This window comes from Pelophylax lessonae (assembly GCF_965119305.1).
Source record: "Pelophylax lessonae genome assembly, chromosome: 1".
Classification (NCBI taxonomy): domain Eukaryota; kingdom Metazoa; phylum Chordata; class Amphibia; order Anura; family Ranidae; genus Pelophylax; species Pelophylax lessonae.
The window spans coordinates 72946350-72962956 of record NC_138768.1 but is presented as its reverse complement, the minus strand read 5'-3'; the positions used below and the strand labels follow the sequence as shown (position 1 = coordinate 72962956).

The 16607-nt window shown below is 40.9% G+C and overlaps 1 protein-coding gene across 1 annotated transcript in view; it reads left to right on the top strand.

Moving 5' to 3' along the window:
• Positions 1-16607, top strand: part of AMACR (alpha-methylacyl-CoA racemase) — a 107948-nt gene that overhangs the window by 30081 nt on the left and 61260 nt on the right. The window contains exon 3 of the mRNA XM_082253529.1: positions 7980-8140. Within this exon, the coding sequence (XP_082109655.1) occupies positions 7980-8140 (161 nt within the window). The remainder of the gene's footprint in view (positions 1-7979; positions 8141-16607) is intronic.

Below are 16607 nucleotides of genomic sequence, written 5' to 3'. Positions count from 1 at the left end.
TAGTTTAGTAGCTCTTCTCTGAACTCTCTCTAGAGTATCTATATCCTTCTGGAGATATGGCCTCCAGTACTGCGCACAATACTCCAAGTGAGGTCTCACCAGTGTTCTGTACAGCGGCATAAGCACTTCTCTCTTTCTACTAGGGATGCACCGAAATGAAATTCTTGGCCAAAGCCGAAGCCGAATAATAATAAAATGTTTGGCCGAAGGCCGAAGGCCGAATACCGAACGCGGTGTTTTGCATTTTTTCCATTTATTTTGCCAATTTTTTGTCCTCTCTCTTGTCCTCTCGTGTCTCTCTCTCTCTCTCTTGTCCTCTCACTCTCTCTTGTCCTCTCATGTCTCTCTCTCTCTCTCTCTTGTCCTCTCTCTCTCTCTTGTCCTCTCATGTCTCTCTCTCTCTCCCTAAATGTTACTGTAGGGAATGGGATTCAGTGCACACTGCAGCCTTGTACCATTGGGTTAATGTTAGTGACACTGTAGGGATTGGGAAGGATGCTGGGAATGGAAATCAGGAAGCATGCAGGCAGCCTTTGCCTTGTAAATTTTAATTGCAGATACAGGGCACTGGGCAGGTCAGGGTTAATGTGGTAACATCAATTACTCAGTGACAGTCAGTCAGTGTCAGTGTGGACTCGATCAGATTATACAGTGACAGACAGTCTCTCATAGTGGTAGTAGTAGGAGGCTGGAGGTGGACTAGTAGTAGCCTGGAAAGGAGCACAGCCGCATACATACATTACTCACTCGTGCACTGCAGCCCGCCCCACACATTCAGTGAGTCTTACTTTCCTCCCTAGTTTTTTCAATGGCACATTCAGGAAGCCAATCACGCCGTGAGTAGCGGCACAGCGGAACCAATCAGGTGTGCAGGCACGCGTGATTGGTTCCGCTGTGCCGCTACTCACGGCGTGATTGGCTTCCTGAATGTGCCATTGAAAAAACTAGGGAGGAGAGTAAGACTCACTGAATGTGTGGGGCGGGCTGCAGTGCACGAGTGAGTAATGTATGTATGCTCACCGCTGAAGTGTCCCGGCTTCCCCTGCCTAACACGGAAGTCTGTGAGTCCTCCTGTCCTCCTCCGAGTCCCTTCCCCCTGTAAATATCGTGACCTCGGCGATATGAATATCGCCTACGGCCACAGAACGATAGTCAATATCATATCGACTATCGTTCAGCCCTATTATTCGGCACAAAATTATTCGGCCTTTTGACTTATTCGGCCGAACACCGAAAGTGCTATTTTTTCTATTTTCGGCCGAATAATGTTCGGCCGCCGATTATTCGGTGCATCCCTACTTTCTACTGCTTATACCTCTCCCTATACATCCAAGCATTCTGCTGGCATTTCGTGCTGCTCTATTACATTGTCTTCCCACCTTTAAGTCTTCTGAAATAATTACTCCTAAATCCCTTTCCTCAGATACTGAGGTCAGGACTGTGTCAAATATTCTATATTCTGCCCTTGGGCGTTTCCCTCCAGGAACATCAACCCTGTTGCATATCTTTGTGTCATCAGCAAAAAGACAAACCTTACCATCGAGGCCTTTTGCAATATCACTTATGAAGATATTAAACAAAATTGGTCCCAGTACAGATCCCTGAGGTACCCCACTGGTAACATGACCTTGTTCTGAATGTTCTCCATTGACTACAACCCTCTGTTGTCTGTCACTCAGCCACTGCCTAATCCACTCAACAATATGGGAGTCCATGCTCAATGACTGCAGTTTATTGATAAGTCTTCTATGTGGGACAGTGTCAAAAGCCTTACTAAAATCTAGATATGCAATGTCTACTGCACCTCCACCGTCTATTATTTTAGTCACCCAGTCAAAAAAATCTATAAGATTTGTTTGACATGATCTCCCTGAAGTAAACCCATGTTGTTTTTCATCTTGCAATCCATGGGATTTAAGATGTTCCACAATCCTATCCTTTAATAGGGTTTCCATTAATTTGCCTACTATTGATGTCAGACTCACTGGTCTATAGTTGCTCGATTCCTCCCTACTACCTTTCTTGTGAATGGGCACGACATTTGCCAATTTCCAATCTTCCGGGACGACTCCTGTTACTAATGATTGGTTAAATAAATCTGTTAATGGTTTTGCCAGCTCACCACTAAGCTCTTTTAATAATTTTGGGTGTATCCCATCAGGACCCTGTGACTTATTTGTCTTCACTTTAGACAGCAATCTTAGAACGTCTTCCTCTGTAAAGACACATGCATCAAACGATTCATTAGTCATCCTTTCAAGTGGAGGTCCTTCTCCTTTTTCTTCTGTAAAAACTGAACAGAAGTATTCATTAAGGCAGTCGGCTAGCCCTTTATTCTCTTCTACATACCTTCCGTCCTTTGTTTTTAATTTAGTTATTCCTTGTTTTAATTTCCTTTTTTCATTTATATATCTGAAGAATGTCTTATCCCCCTTTTTCATAGACTGAGCTAGTTTTTCTTCTGCCTGCGCTTTAGAAGTTCTTATAACTTGCTTGGCCTCTTTCTGCCTAATCTTGTAGATTTCCTTATCTTCATTGCTCTGGGTCTTTTTATAATTACAAAATGCTAGCTTTTTATTTTTAATGATTTGGGCCACTTCTGCTGAGTACCACAGTGGTCTCTTCCTTTTTTTGCTTTTACTGACAAGTCTAATGCAATTTTCTGTTGCCTTCAATAATGCACCTTTTAAGTAGTCCCATTTCTCCTGGACTCCATGTAATCCGTACCAGTCTGACAAGGACTCATTTATGACTAATTTCATTTTTGAAAAGTCTGTTTCTCTTACGTCCTCCGACAGTCGCCGCCTCTTCATATTCGTCACATATGGGGTATTAGACTTTGCTCCGAAGGAGTAGCTAGGCAACAGAATATGTTAACATTAAAGCTTTTAACATATCCCACCCTCAAGGGGTGGTCCCCTCAGTCAATACCCTCCTACTTCCTGCAACCATATCTCAGTTTTAATGTCTAGCTTGTCAGGAGTGGCTGGCTTTTCCTGTGCTGGGGCTTTCTGCCCCAGACTCTTTCTTCTTTTTGAAATTTTTTGAAAAGTCTGTTTTTCTAAAATCTAAAACTTTTGTTTTTGTGTGGTGTGACTCTTTCACAGTTCTTATATTAAACCACACTGACTGGTGATCACTGGATCCCAAGGTTTCGCCTACAATGACATCATATACCGAATCCCCATTTGTGAATACCAGATCCAAAATGGCCTCCCTCTGGGTTGGCTCCTCAACCACTTGTTGCAGAGACAACCCCAGTAGGGAGTTTAGAATATCTGTACTCCTGGTAGAACTTGCTATTTTGGTTTTCCAGTTTATATCTGGAAGATTGAAATCTCCCATAATGATAACTTCTCCTTTCATTGTCATTTTAGCTATTTCTTCAACTAGTAGATCATCTAGTTCTTTGACTTGACCAGGTGGTCAATATATCACACCTACACGAGTTACTGCATGATTAGCAAACTGCAACGTAACCCAAACTGACTCTATGTTGGCCTCACCAACTTGTATTAGGTTAGATTTAATGCTATCTTTCACATACAGGGCCACTCCTCCTCCTTTCTTGCCTTCTCTGTCTCTTCTGTATAAAGAGTACCCTGGTATGGTTATGTCCCAGTCATTTCTTTCATTAAACCATGTCTCCGTAACAGCCACTAAATCTACATTCTCAGATGCCATAATTGACCCAAGTTCATTGATTTTTTTACCTAAACTGCGAGCATTTGTAGACAGGACTCTGAGCTTATCATTTCTTAACCTCTGTGCTTCTGACCTGTTCTGGCATTGTTTCGGGGGGCAATTGGACTCTTGTAATTCCACTCTTTTGCCCCCCCTTCCTAGTTTAAATACTCTTTCGCAAATTCTTGGAGTTGTTCACTAAGTACATTTGTTCCTTTGAGAGAAAGATGCAAACCATCTTTTTTGTACAGTTCCTTTCTATTCCAAGTAGAGCTATCATGAGAAACAAAGCCAAATCCTTGCTCTTGACACCATTTACTAAGCCATATGTTGAACTCCTTTATGCGCCTCTGCCTATCATTCTGAACATTATGCACAGGCAGAACTTCAGAAAATGAAATGGTGGATGCAAAATCCTGTATGTCATTTCCAAGTGTGATAAAAGATTTTTTTACCTCTGACACTTCATTGCAAGCCAGGTCATTTGTCCCTAGATGGACAAGAACATCCACGTCCCCTTCCTGCTTTGCTTGCTTAACAATATTAATAATACGTCTTCTATCTCGTCTAGCAGTAGCACCAGGGAGACATCTCACAAAACCATTTTCCTTAAGCTCCACACTTCTTATGATTGAATCACCCAGCAACAGCTGCTTCCTTTGAGACTTCACTTTATCTTTTTTGTCCTTGGCTGCAGTCTTGCATACATTAGACATAGGAGTCGATGGTTTCTCACCCTCTGTGCTTGAGTCCATATCCATGTTGTCCTTACATTCTGAGAGTGCTGCAAATGAATTTTGGAGAACCACCGACTGTGGGACATGTCTTCTATCCACCACTCTAAGTCTTCCAGAACCTACAGTAACCCATCTGCCATTTCTGGGGGTCCTCTGTGGCAGTGGCATTGCAGCAGTCCCAGCTGGAGTTTGTTTAACAGATAATTTAAATATCTCTAATTTCAAAAATTCAATTTCCTGCTGCAGTAAGGAGAATTGTCTACAGATCTGACAGCATCCGAATCTCCAAAGAGTGGAACATGAAATAAATGCAAAACAATTCCTGCACTGAACCAAGTCTGCCATTTTAAAGAGGAGAGAGAAAAAAAAAAAAAATATAAGAAAATTTGTAAATTTAAGTCAAACAAATCTTACCTTTTTTTTTTTATTATTTTTTCCACCTTCCAGCCTACCTCCTGACTATCTCCCGCAATATCTCTTCACTGTACTTAAAATGTTGTACTTGCAATGGAGTACTTGCAGCTAATGAATTAGACCATAGAAGTAAGGAGCATTCTTCCCACTGACTGTCACACTAATGTGCCATGAGCTGTAGATTTTTAATTTTTAGCAGCGGTTCCCCGAGACCAGAAATTTATTTCAAGGATTCCTCTGTGTTAAAAAGGCTGAGAAAGGCTGGTCTATACTATTATTCTAATCTATACTTGTCCCATAGTTTGTAAAAATTAAGAGTCTTTATTGCTTACTGTAACAGAATATATGGAGCGTAGTAATGGAATATTGGAGTTTTGAAGGAACTGTCTATTTTCACTTGTATATTGATTTTCCCTGATTTATGGAAGGGCTTTATTTAGTAACTCTTTTTGTAAGTTAGGATTTGATTGAAAGTACTGCTCTGTTGGCTTTTGTACATTTTATGTATTTCCTCCGTTCATCTGCCACCAGATCAGTACCTTCAAGTCTAATTTGATTTTTCCTACAGGAAGTTGAATCAATAGTAGCCATACTGCCCCAAAACTTGCCTCTTTCCTCGTACCTCTAGCTCTCATTGGGTGAGGAGAGCATCCCTGCTCAGCTGTTGTGCTTGTCAAATGCAAATGAACAGGACACACGCTGATGCTGTCACAGATGTAAAACCAGCTTTAAAGAGTAACTCCACTTTTGTGGGGAAAACAAATAGCAAATAAAGATAAAACAATATAGAATATACAATTGTGACACAAATCATATTGTAATTGAATGTTATTAAAAATTACCTTTCCTTTTCAATCTGTAGCTGTTGTAATTTTCTGAAAATGCAATGCAATATGGCTGCCTGGAGCTGTTCTGTACACAGAATGTATACTGACCACACCCCAGAAACATAATTTCCTGCTTGTGTGATTGGCTCACCAATTTTCCCAGAAGTCTACACTAAGATACAAGTCAGATTTCTGGCATCCCCTGCAACAAAAGTTTCATTTTTGGTGAGATACTCCCAATAGGAACACATCTAAAGGGATGCAGGCCCAGCAGATTTCCTCATTAGAGCCCTGCAGCTGCCACAGCTGATAGATAATTATGAAACCACTCCCATTTCACCCACTCAGCACAGAGGAACAAACAATGATTTCTTCAGTATAACAAAAGGTAGGAATCTGCAACAAAGTTTGTTAAAATCCCTGCAATGTACAGAGATCACCCAGAGGGGAATGTTTTTTTCTCTCAACAAAAGTGGAGTTACGCTTTAACCACTTGCCGACCAGCCTCCGAAGTTTTACACGCCGATTGGTAACAGGGGAGCTAATCAGCGGGTCCGGCGGACACGATGCCTGCCGGCCACCCGTGGTTGTTCCCCTTGGAGACAGAACGGCGGTCTGCCGATGTAAGAAAGGCAGTCCACTGTTCTGATAGAGGTGAACACAGGGATCCTGTGTTCCTCCTACTTCCAGTGAGTCAATTCCCCACACTGTTAGAAAGCACCCCCTAGGGTCACACTTAACCCTTTGATCGCCCCTGGTGTTAACCCCTTCCCTGCCACTGTCATTATTACAGGAACAGTGCATATTTGTAGCACTGATTACTGTAGTAATGTCACTGGTACCCCCGAAAGTATCAAAAATGTCAGTTAGGGGACCGATCTGTCCGCCGCAATGTCACAGTCCCGCTAAAAATCGCTGATCGCCTCCATTACTAGTAAAAAAATAGATAAATGTAAATGGCATAACTCTTTCCCCTAGTTTGTAGACGCGATAACTTGTGCGCAAACCAATCAAAATACGCTTATTGGGATTTTTTACCAAAAATTTTAGCAGAATACAAATTGGCCTAAAATTATGAAAAAAAAATTATTTTTATTTATTTTTTTTTTTATTGGGAATGTTATATAGCAGAAAGTAAAAAATATTGTTTTTTTTTTTCAGAATAGCCGCTCTTCTTTTTTTTGTTTTTTTTTTTTTTGTTTATAGCGCAAAAAATAAAAATCGCACAGGTGATCAAATACAAGAAAAAGAAAGCTCTATTTGTGGGGAAAAAAGGACATCAATTTTATTTGGGTACAGCGTTGCATGACTGCGCAATTGTCCGTTAAAGTAACACAGTGCCGAATCGCAAAAAATGACCTTTGTCATTAAGGGGAAAAATCTTCCGGTCCAGAAGTGGTTAAAGCAACAAAATACTGACACAAGGGGGTGATCCTTTTTCCAACTCCGTAATTCTGTTTTTGACTTTTTAAGTTTTATTTCTGACATGTTGTTGTATCTTTAACTTGGATCTCAAGTTGCACACATACAGCTGGATAAAATAAAAATGGTATCTGTCTTCATTGCAGGCTGCAAAGCAACCAAATTTGATTATTTTAAAGGGGGTGGTTACTTTCTATACCCCCTGTATATCCAAGGGCAATAGTTAGGGGGCTCTTTTAGAGTCATGCATTGATGGGAATGTATTATGTGATGTGTAATATACCGTGCTATATAAATCTGGGATATAAAATAATAACTGAATCATAGTTACATCACTCAGATGTTATGTAATCTGGAGAATTTATGAATCCATTTATCTTATCTACATTTTGTAGTTTGAGATATTTTTTGCAATCTAGCCTAGTAAAAGAAATTAGCATTACTAGGGGTTGTACATTCTTATGTCCCTCTCCATGTATTCCACAGTGAAGAGCCTTCTGTAGAGATGAGGATAGAGTCCCCTCCAGGCGCTCCACCAATGTTATTAGGTTCAGATTGTGCAGCTCAAGTCAAAGACACAGTGTTCATTTGAAGGAGCTTTTTCAATTACACAATAGGACTTGATCTCGTATGTATTCAAATGAGTCACTCCACAGCAGAGGTGTTTCTCACCGGGGCTACCAGTACTTTTAGAAAGTTTGCAGGAGATGGGATGTCCAACCAAATGGAGTTGTCAGTTTTGAAAGGAATAATCCTCTTTAAAAGTATTCCAATATTAATAAAATTGCCATGTTATTCTATTTAAAATGGACATGTTACTGTCTATCGAATAATCTGTCCTAAGATTCTTATCTCAGTTAATTTGTGTAAAATGCTATTTCCTACATCCTTATAGGTTTATTGTCGAAACTCGGAAAGAAACACGAGGCACCATCTTTCCCCCTCAATCTCCTGGCAGACTTTGCAGGTGGAAGCTACATATGTGCATTGGGCATTGTCATGTCTCTATTTGAACGCAGTAAATCAGGACAAGGACAAGTCATTGATTCAAGTATGGTAAGTATTCTTTCTTTCTTGCTAGTCTAGACTATATGAAATTCGTACTCATAGTATTGTAGTCTAAGATCTTTTGCCTGTGTGTTGTCAGTCACCACAAAAAAAAAATGTAATGAAATGCACCTTTCATATATAGAAAGAAATTAGATTCTTAATCTAAAGAGTTGGAATGGACAGGCTGCATCAAAGCGATTCCATCGATCCATGGGAGTCAGTGATTCTACTATGCTGTCTCTCATGTAAGTCGGTAATGCTTATGCCTTCCTGAAGCAATGGTCATGTTGAGGTAGATCATCAGCCTTACTATATCATTAGTTGATTTTTTTTTTATTGGATTTATCCCATATTTATTGGATACACTTTTATAAATGCACAAAGTACAAAAGGTGTCGAACATGAAAATATAGAGTCAATGAGGTATTAAAGTAGAGAAAGTGTAGTTAGGGCTCTTTCACACAGGCGTTCCTTTTTTTTTTGCCCGATCAGGTCCTTTTTTTTTTTTTGTAACAGACACGGATGACACTTGTGTCATCCGGTCCGTATGTCCGTTTTTCATCCCATCCGTTTGCGGATGAAAAACTGACATAATGCATGTCTATGTAAATACGGATGTCTGCGGATGACACCACTGACATCCGTTTTTGCTTCAGTTCTGTTTTTTGAAAGGAAGAAAAAATAGGGTTTACAGACATCTGTAAACACATCTGAACATGGTTTTATACCAGTAAGAAAGTCAAAGAACTTTGAACTGGGAAACGGTTAAATTATTTTCAAGTGCCCATCAAGCGATTATATTCATCAGAATAAACAAAGATATGCCAAGCCTTCTAGGTTTTTTGATATTGGTTTAATCGATCATTAGCCATTGCAATGGTTTCTTCCATTGAATGGCTAATATTAACTTCTGTGAGCCATTCTTTGACCGTGGGGGTGTGGGTGGTCTTCCAAGATCTTAATATTTTTTGCATTGAGTAGGTGTATGACTAGTGAATGTTTGCAACGGTGAATAGGTTGTGCAGACATGTGTAGTAGGCATGTAGCTACATCAAATCAGGTATCCGACTCTTTGGATGAGATCGCATATTTTGTCCCAATAACTGGTGGTCAGGGGGCAATGCCACCATATGTGTAGCAAAGTGCCAGTTTCATCTTTGCATCTCCAGCAAATGTTACTAGAGTTTGGATACCAAACATGCAATCTATCTGGAGTGGCATACCAGTGGGTAAGTAACTTATAGAAAGTTCCCTTTAATTTAGTGCTGATAGAGCCTTTGTGTGTGCGTATGCAAGCTTTTTTCCATTGTGTGTCAGTAAATTCTCTTCCCAAAGCATTTTCCCATTTACTTCTAAAATGTACAGTTTGAGTATTTATAGATGATTGTAGCAAAGCATATGTTAATGGAAGTTGTTTTTCTCACTTCTGAAGCTTTAGGTCATAGAGTTTCAAATTGTGTTGGAATTTTAGAGAAGAGAGGTTAGAGAGTACGAGTGGAAAGAAAGTTGTGTAGTTGCATATCTGTCCTTTGGGGTAGTATTGGACCATTACACACTGTAGTTCTAGCCTAGATTTGATCATTCCTGATTGTAAGCAGTGGGATGCTAAGAGGCTGACCATTTTCCACTAGTTGATTTTTAGTAGATCATTTAAGTTTTTAATATATTTTTACAGTTCGAAGGGAAAAAGTAGTCTATTTTAGTGCATGCAGATTTACAACTTATCTGAGGCCACCCTGGTTATGTTGAGAAATCCATTTATTTTCTTTGAATTCCAAGGCTTTGTAGTTGAGATCACTTCTAGTTTCCCCTCTTTACAGGGCAGCAAAGGTTTTGAGTGACTACTGTGGGTAACCTGTGCGTTCTTGAACAGTACAGCCACCAGCGTGTCCCAATGCTTCATTGACAGCAACAATAAATTTACAGACCACATAGTAGGTGTTACAGGGTTGGTAAAGGCAGAATGGTAGAAGCCAATTTATGAACAGAACTTGAAGCACATCCTTGTAAAGAATAAACATAGGAATGACATTTTCAGGGAAAAAAAAAATTCAAGTTAGACATAGGCCTCATGTACACTACAGCTGCTAAACTGAAGTTTAAGAGCAGTTGGGCGATTTTTTTTTTAACAGCCCCTGAACTATGTTCTTCTAAGTGTACATGTACACTCAAGTCGTTTAAAGTAGTTTAGAGGCAATTAAGGTTACAGGCATTTTTTTTGAAAGCAGAAAAATTGCATTCGGGACTGTAGTTTACCGGCATTTCAAATGCCAAATGCTTGTAACCACGGTAAACTGCGTTTATGTGCGTTTGACTTTATAAGCTTTTTAAAGGGGAAAAAACTTCTGATGCTTTTTGAAACATATAAAAATGTTTTAAAAACACAAATTTCACCACATGCTGTTGCCTGCATCAATGGATGAGTCCAGTATCGACAAACTCAGGTCCTCTCATGCATATTCCTACGTCTTCGGAGCCACAGCAACATCAGGTGCATTTCCTAACACATGCTCATGATGAGATCCATTGTGAAAAAAACAAAATATAAGAGAGCTATCTACAAGCACACTGCTCTCTCAGCTCTCACAGAATGGCTGGAATTTTTGTAAAATCTTACCGTAAAATTCCTTTCTCTGAGTCCTCTGACAGTCGCCGCCCCTCTTTTGGGGTTTTATGGACTTTCACTGCTTGCTACCAAACTGAGTTGGGAAGGCTGATAGCAGGGGGGTATTGGGCCTAAGGGACAGCTCCCTACAGGTGTGTCTATGTAAATGACTGTCAGAGGACGTAAGAGAAAGATAATTTACCTGTTTTTCATGCATTGTGGGCCTTTGGGAAACTCTCCTAAGGTTATCTTTAAAGTTATTATAAACCTAAAATTCTCATAACCGCTGCTAAACACGCAAAAACGTGGTATGTAAAAGCTGTAAAACAGACGTTTTTCACTGTTGATTTCCAGCTGTCAAGTTTCCAGCATTCAGAAAAGGGTTTCAGCTGCCCTGTGTACATGAGCCCTTACTGGTAACTTGTTTTCTAGTAGTCTTTCAGGACAGCACGTGAGAGAACACACACAGTTCAAACTTGAAATTGGAGGCCTCTCCCCACAGCCCTCATATGTCGAAGAGTACCTCCGACCCATCTGAAAAACATAAGCACAACAGCATAACCAATATCAGGGCAGGCAATTATTGCTGCCATGAAAGGCTACTAGAAAACAAGTTACGATTAAGTCTAACTTGAATTTTCTAAAAACCACTTTCAGTACAGCAAATGAGGATAAATGAGAATTTACCCCCTTAGGGTGGGACCACAGCTTGCAAGACCTTCCTACTGAAGGCCTGCTCCCCAGCTGACAATAAATTTAGTCTATAGTGGCGCATAAACATGAACATGCTTAACCTCGTTGCTGCTCTACAAATTTGTTCTGGGGTGGCACCAGCCTTCGCTGCCCATGCAGATGCCAGAGCTCTCATGGAGTGAGCGTGAATACCCATAGTTCCTGTGTTCCTACCTGGCCGGGGGAAACACAATAACTGGGGCTGTGGTGAGAAGCCTTTAATTTATAGCTTGAAGTGGGTGTGTGTTTCTTGTATGAGGAGGAGAAGCTGTGTTCTCTCATGTGCTGTCCTGACAGACGTTATAGGAAAAAACAGCAGTCCAGTTCTAATGCGTGTAGTGAGGGAAAATCTTAATTTCTAAATGCACTACAGATTTCTAAATTCATACCCTCTCTCAGCCCACTATGGCCAAAATGTCATGAATTAGTGGGTCATTTTTGGCACATGCCCAGGGCTACTGTTGATTATTCTAGCCATTTTGGCAGATCAACTGAGGAGTAATACTAGCAAATGAGCATACTATGTTTTTAAAGAAAAAAATTTCTATATGGAATGTCTGTATGATTGTCTTTTTTTTTTTGCTGATTTTTTTCATTTTTTTTTTGTATGTCAAGAAATGCAATAAAATGTACAACTTTTTAAGAATTTGTTGTTTATCTGGTGAATATGTACCATTAAAGTCCGCCTAAAAAGCCCTCAAACTAAACCACCATGTGGTAGGACCTTTCTAGTCCTTGATCTAGATTTATAATTGGGATGTAGGTACCAGGTTATCTTAATTTAGTACTAATTACTACCCCAGAGACACACAACAATTTTTCAACTTAAATGTTTACTTTATTCTGATCACATTTGTATTTAACAAAACACTTCCAAAAATAGTATTGATTTTTCTAAGAACTGCAAAAAACATTTGCCTTTAAAAATATTTGCTTAAAAAAAAAGGACAAAATAAAGAAAAGACTAATTAATTATCTTAGTGTATATAAGCTAGGCAGAGTATCATAGGATAGTTGGGTTCTTAGATCTATCTTCCAGTGCAGCTCAGATCATTTGTACACTGGTAAATTGCCTAAGCTGGCTGAAGTACACAGGCAGTTTGTGGCCTAATAATCCTTCCTATGTATTTAGTTCTAATTAGTATATATATACAAAATTAGATGCGCCTTTAATCAGCCTTCCAATTTTCCACTTCAAGATTCTCATACAAGAAAGTATTTCATGCTGTAGATTTTTTTAGGATTCATTTCTTCATATTTTTCCCTGTAAAATAGTGTTTTAGGTTTAGCATGAAAGCCCTCCAAGCAGATTAAAGCTGGGGATATATGGTAAAATCCAGCCACCCAGTAAAATCTTGGCTTAGAAAAGAACAGCAGAGTAATTGATTATCTGTATAAGATGTAATGATTTAGCTACGAAAGTGTATTTTGTGGCTTTGCTGGTTCTGGGAGAACTCCTATGCCCATTTTTGCACCTTCAGGACTCCTGACAGCCTTACATATTTTTTTTCTATCCTGTTCATGCCTCAGGATGATTGTGAAGCAAATTTTCCATGATGATCCCTAAATTAGACATGTTTTTGGCGATGCCCTACATACTTCACATCAATAGATGACAAGGAGCCAGGTTGTCAGTTTATGTTGCACGCTTCTGATGCAGATTACAATCCGATTGCTGTCAGTCATGTCCACACTTCCAAAACACCCACCACTGCTTTACGCATCATCTGCTCTAGGTCTGTAATGACAAATAAAAGACTGGTACCATTTAATAGAGTTTGAGGTTTTCAGAGCTGTAAAATGTGTAATCAATAACTGCAGATGAGCTAACTTGAAGCAAACGTGTGGCCATAGCCTACTAAAGGAACTGAAAGTTATATTTTGTAGTTTGCATCTTCTGGTTATACATGGAGGTGGAAGCATCTCCCCATTGCTGCTCCTGCTTTTAAACCACAACATGGAATACCAGTACTTAGTCTGTTCCTGCTGCCTGCCAACCGTGACTTTGGTCCCCTCTTGTCATCCAACCCTTTTTGAGGCTCGGGAGTACCTAAGCCCTTTCCTTGTACCCTAAGCTTTAAATTGGATTTCCAGTCAAAATTTAAAATTTGCCTTTTGTTTCATACAAAAAATGAATAAACTTTCATATCCATTAATTGGATTGCTAAATTTGGGATTTAGAAACAACTGTCAGAATTAGAAAGTAGAATTGAATGCATCAGGCAATGCGTCAAGTGACAGACAGTAGATGGTACTACAAAAATGTAAAACTTGACGATTTTGGAAAAATGCAGCATAAGGATGACTTTGGTTTACATGAATGATTGCAGAGGGAGCATGTAAGTGTTTGGCTTTCCTTCCACTTTAAATTACCCTACTGCCATACAGTTGCAACATGTCTAGTTTTGGACATGGAGGGGGACAGTCCCACTGTAACATGTACCCCCAGCTCACACTCTTCTAATGGCCCTGGAGATGCTTGCAGAATGTACTGATGCTGCTGACATCTGCAGTCTAGATTCCTATCACTCTCTGGTCCTAAAGTCTATTCTAGCCAGAACACTCTGGTCAGCCCTGTCAACCATTGGCTGAGATTGCTGATTGGGAGCCGATTGGCAGACCTTTTCCAGTTGTGCCCCTTCGACTGCAGAGCACATGAGCCAAATGTCGGCCGGTTTCTATTCAACACCAATGCTGCCTGACATTCAGCCCATGTGTACTAGGCTTTAATGGTCCAAATCACCCAGTTATTTGCTGTCCTCTGACCTGACCACAGAAGCCACGAATGTGCTTGTGTGCCTTTCCCCGTAGAACCTGTATCTGATTTGCTTGTGGCCTTAGTGGTTGCTCAACCATCAGTCATAGAGACTTTGTCTGATTCTGCAATTACTACAAAATTAAGAAACCTTTTCAACTTTTTTGATGTTGCGTGCACCACTCTAAAACTAAAGGATCACTCTGTTGTTTCTACCAGTGTATTTTATTTTTACAGTCCTGGGTCTTAGAGCACCACTCTAAAACTAGAGGATCACTCTGTTGTCTCTACCAGTATGTTTTTTTTTTTTTTTTCCAGTCCTGGGTCTTTTAGAGCCTAAGGCTGTAATGGTCTTCCAATCAATTTTTTTTCTACAGATATTGGAAAGACTCTAACAGGCTCTTTGCTCCCCTTAAATGCTTATTAGCCTTGTTTTTGGAGAGGAGTGGGCTATCCCCATTGTGGATACGAGTGGATGTACCTGTCCTTAAGAAAACAACCGATAAGCAGTTGGAAACCATTTCAAGAGCGCTGTTTTTTTTAACTTGTGGGTCCTTCTCTTCACCCCTCTTGGCTGTAACTTTATTTTGCCATACCATGGCTGACAGGTAAAATTCCTTAAAAGGGTTTCTACTGCTGTGAAAACAAATGGCTGTAGCTTTGAACTTCAGTTATGACAGTTTGCAGCTGATATTTTGCATGGATCTCATGTCAATACACATGCCTAGCACACTTTGGCCAAATTCCTGGGCTGTGGAACCCTCCTCTAAAAGGGTCTGGTCCACATGGCCTTTGTAGCAAAGAATGCTACTGGTGGCAAAAGCGGAAGAAGCCTTTGGAATAGATTGGGTCTTCTCCCTCCTTATCTGTTAAGAAAATGTACCTTTAATTTCTCCACTCCCTTGAACTCCACATCCAGAACTGCCCAAGATTGGCTCCCAGTTCATCTGCAAGGTCTGGGGTGCAAAGCATGCCAAATCCTCAGACAAGGCTTCCTCTGCATGAAGATACACCCCCACTTTTCATGTGGACATTTATTAACCTTCTTGACACTTGGACAACTTGCATCTTAGATGCTTGGGTGCCGGAGGTAAACGCCCTGAGTCGCAGTGTACTCCCTGGCCGTCACCACCCCCACCCCAGGGAGAGAGGTAGTCTGTTTGGAGTGGTGCCCACCTGGTGCCACTGGTATGTAGGGACGCCACCACCGTGCGAATAGACTCCATTCAAAACTTCTGTACCCGCATGAAGTGGTTGCAGGAGAAAGGAGCTAAGCCATTCAGGTCTTCTGGGGGTCCCAAGAAGACATGGTCGGGTAAGCGGAAAACAGGCCAATCCGGATCTGCAGGAAAACCCTCGTCTGCAGGAAGGGACGCCCTCACCCGTTTCTGGGGTGGGGGGAACATCTTTGCTTATTTCTGGAACTATGGACTTTCTTGATTCAGGAAAAATGGGTTCACAAACTGATCCGATCAGGTTACAAGATCGAATTCAGGTCCCGACCATCGGAAAGGTTCTTCCCCCTCCAATCTCCGCCTATCTCCAGATCAGTTAACGGACCTACGAAAGGCGATGCAAGATCTGTTTTCACATGGAGTGATTGTGGCGGTTCCCTCTCGGGAAAGTTTTTAGGGTTTTGCTGTGCTCAGGAAGGGTGGCAAAGTGCGTCCAATCCTGAATCTCAAAGCTCTGAACCACTTTATGTGGGGTGTGGGTACAGAAGTTTTGAATGGGGTCTATTCACACTGTGGTGGCTTCCCTACATAAGGGAGACCTGTTGGCCTCTATTGATATCAAGGACGCATATCTACACATCCCTATCTATGCTGGACACCAGCGTTTTCTTCGGGGGGAGGAGCACTTTCGATTTTTTTAGCGTTACCCTTTGGTCTCACCTCTGCTCCCAGGGACTTCTATGTTGGAGGACAATCTCCTGTTAAGAGCAGATTCTCATTCATCTCTGTTGGGGGATTTTGCAATCACTGTAAGGACTCTGCAAGAGTTTGGTTGGGTCATCAATTTCGCAAAATCAGCCCTAGTACCATCCTTAATGCTGGTCTATCTGGGTCTGACTCTGGATTCCGCTTCAGTGAAGGTTTTTCTTCCCCTGGACAAGCTGCAGAAGTTGCAGGGGGCGATTAGTTTGTTGTTGTCCAGCAACCTGTCCTCTCTGTGGACTTGCATGAGAGTCCTAGGCCTGATTGTCGAGGCGGTTCCATTTGCTCAGTTATACACCAGGTCATTACAGAGGGAAATTCTGGTCAAATGGAACAAAGATCCAAAGTCGTTGGATTCTATGATTCGGTTGAGTCACAACAGAAAGACTGCTCTTCTATGGGGCTTCGCTCATTGGCATTCCGCCAGGGCAAGTCTCTCCTTCC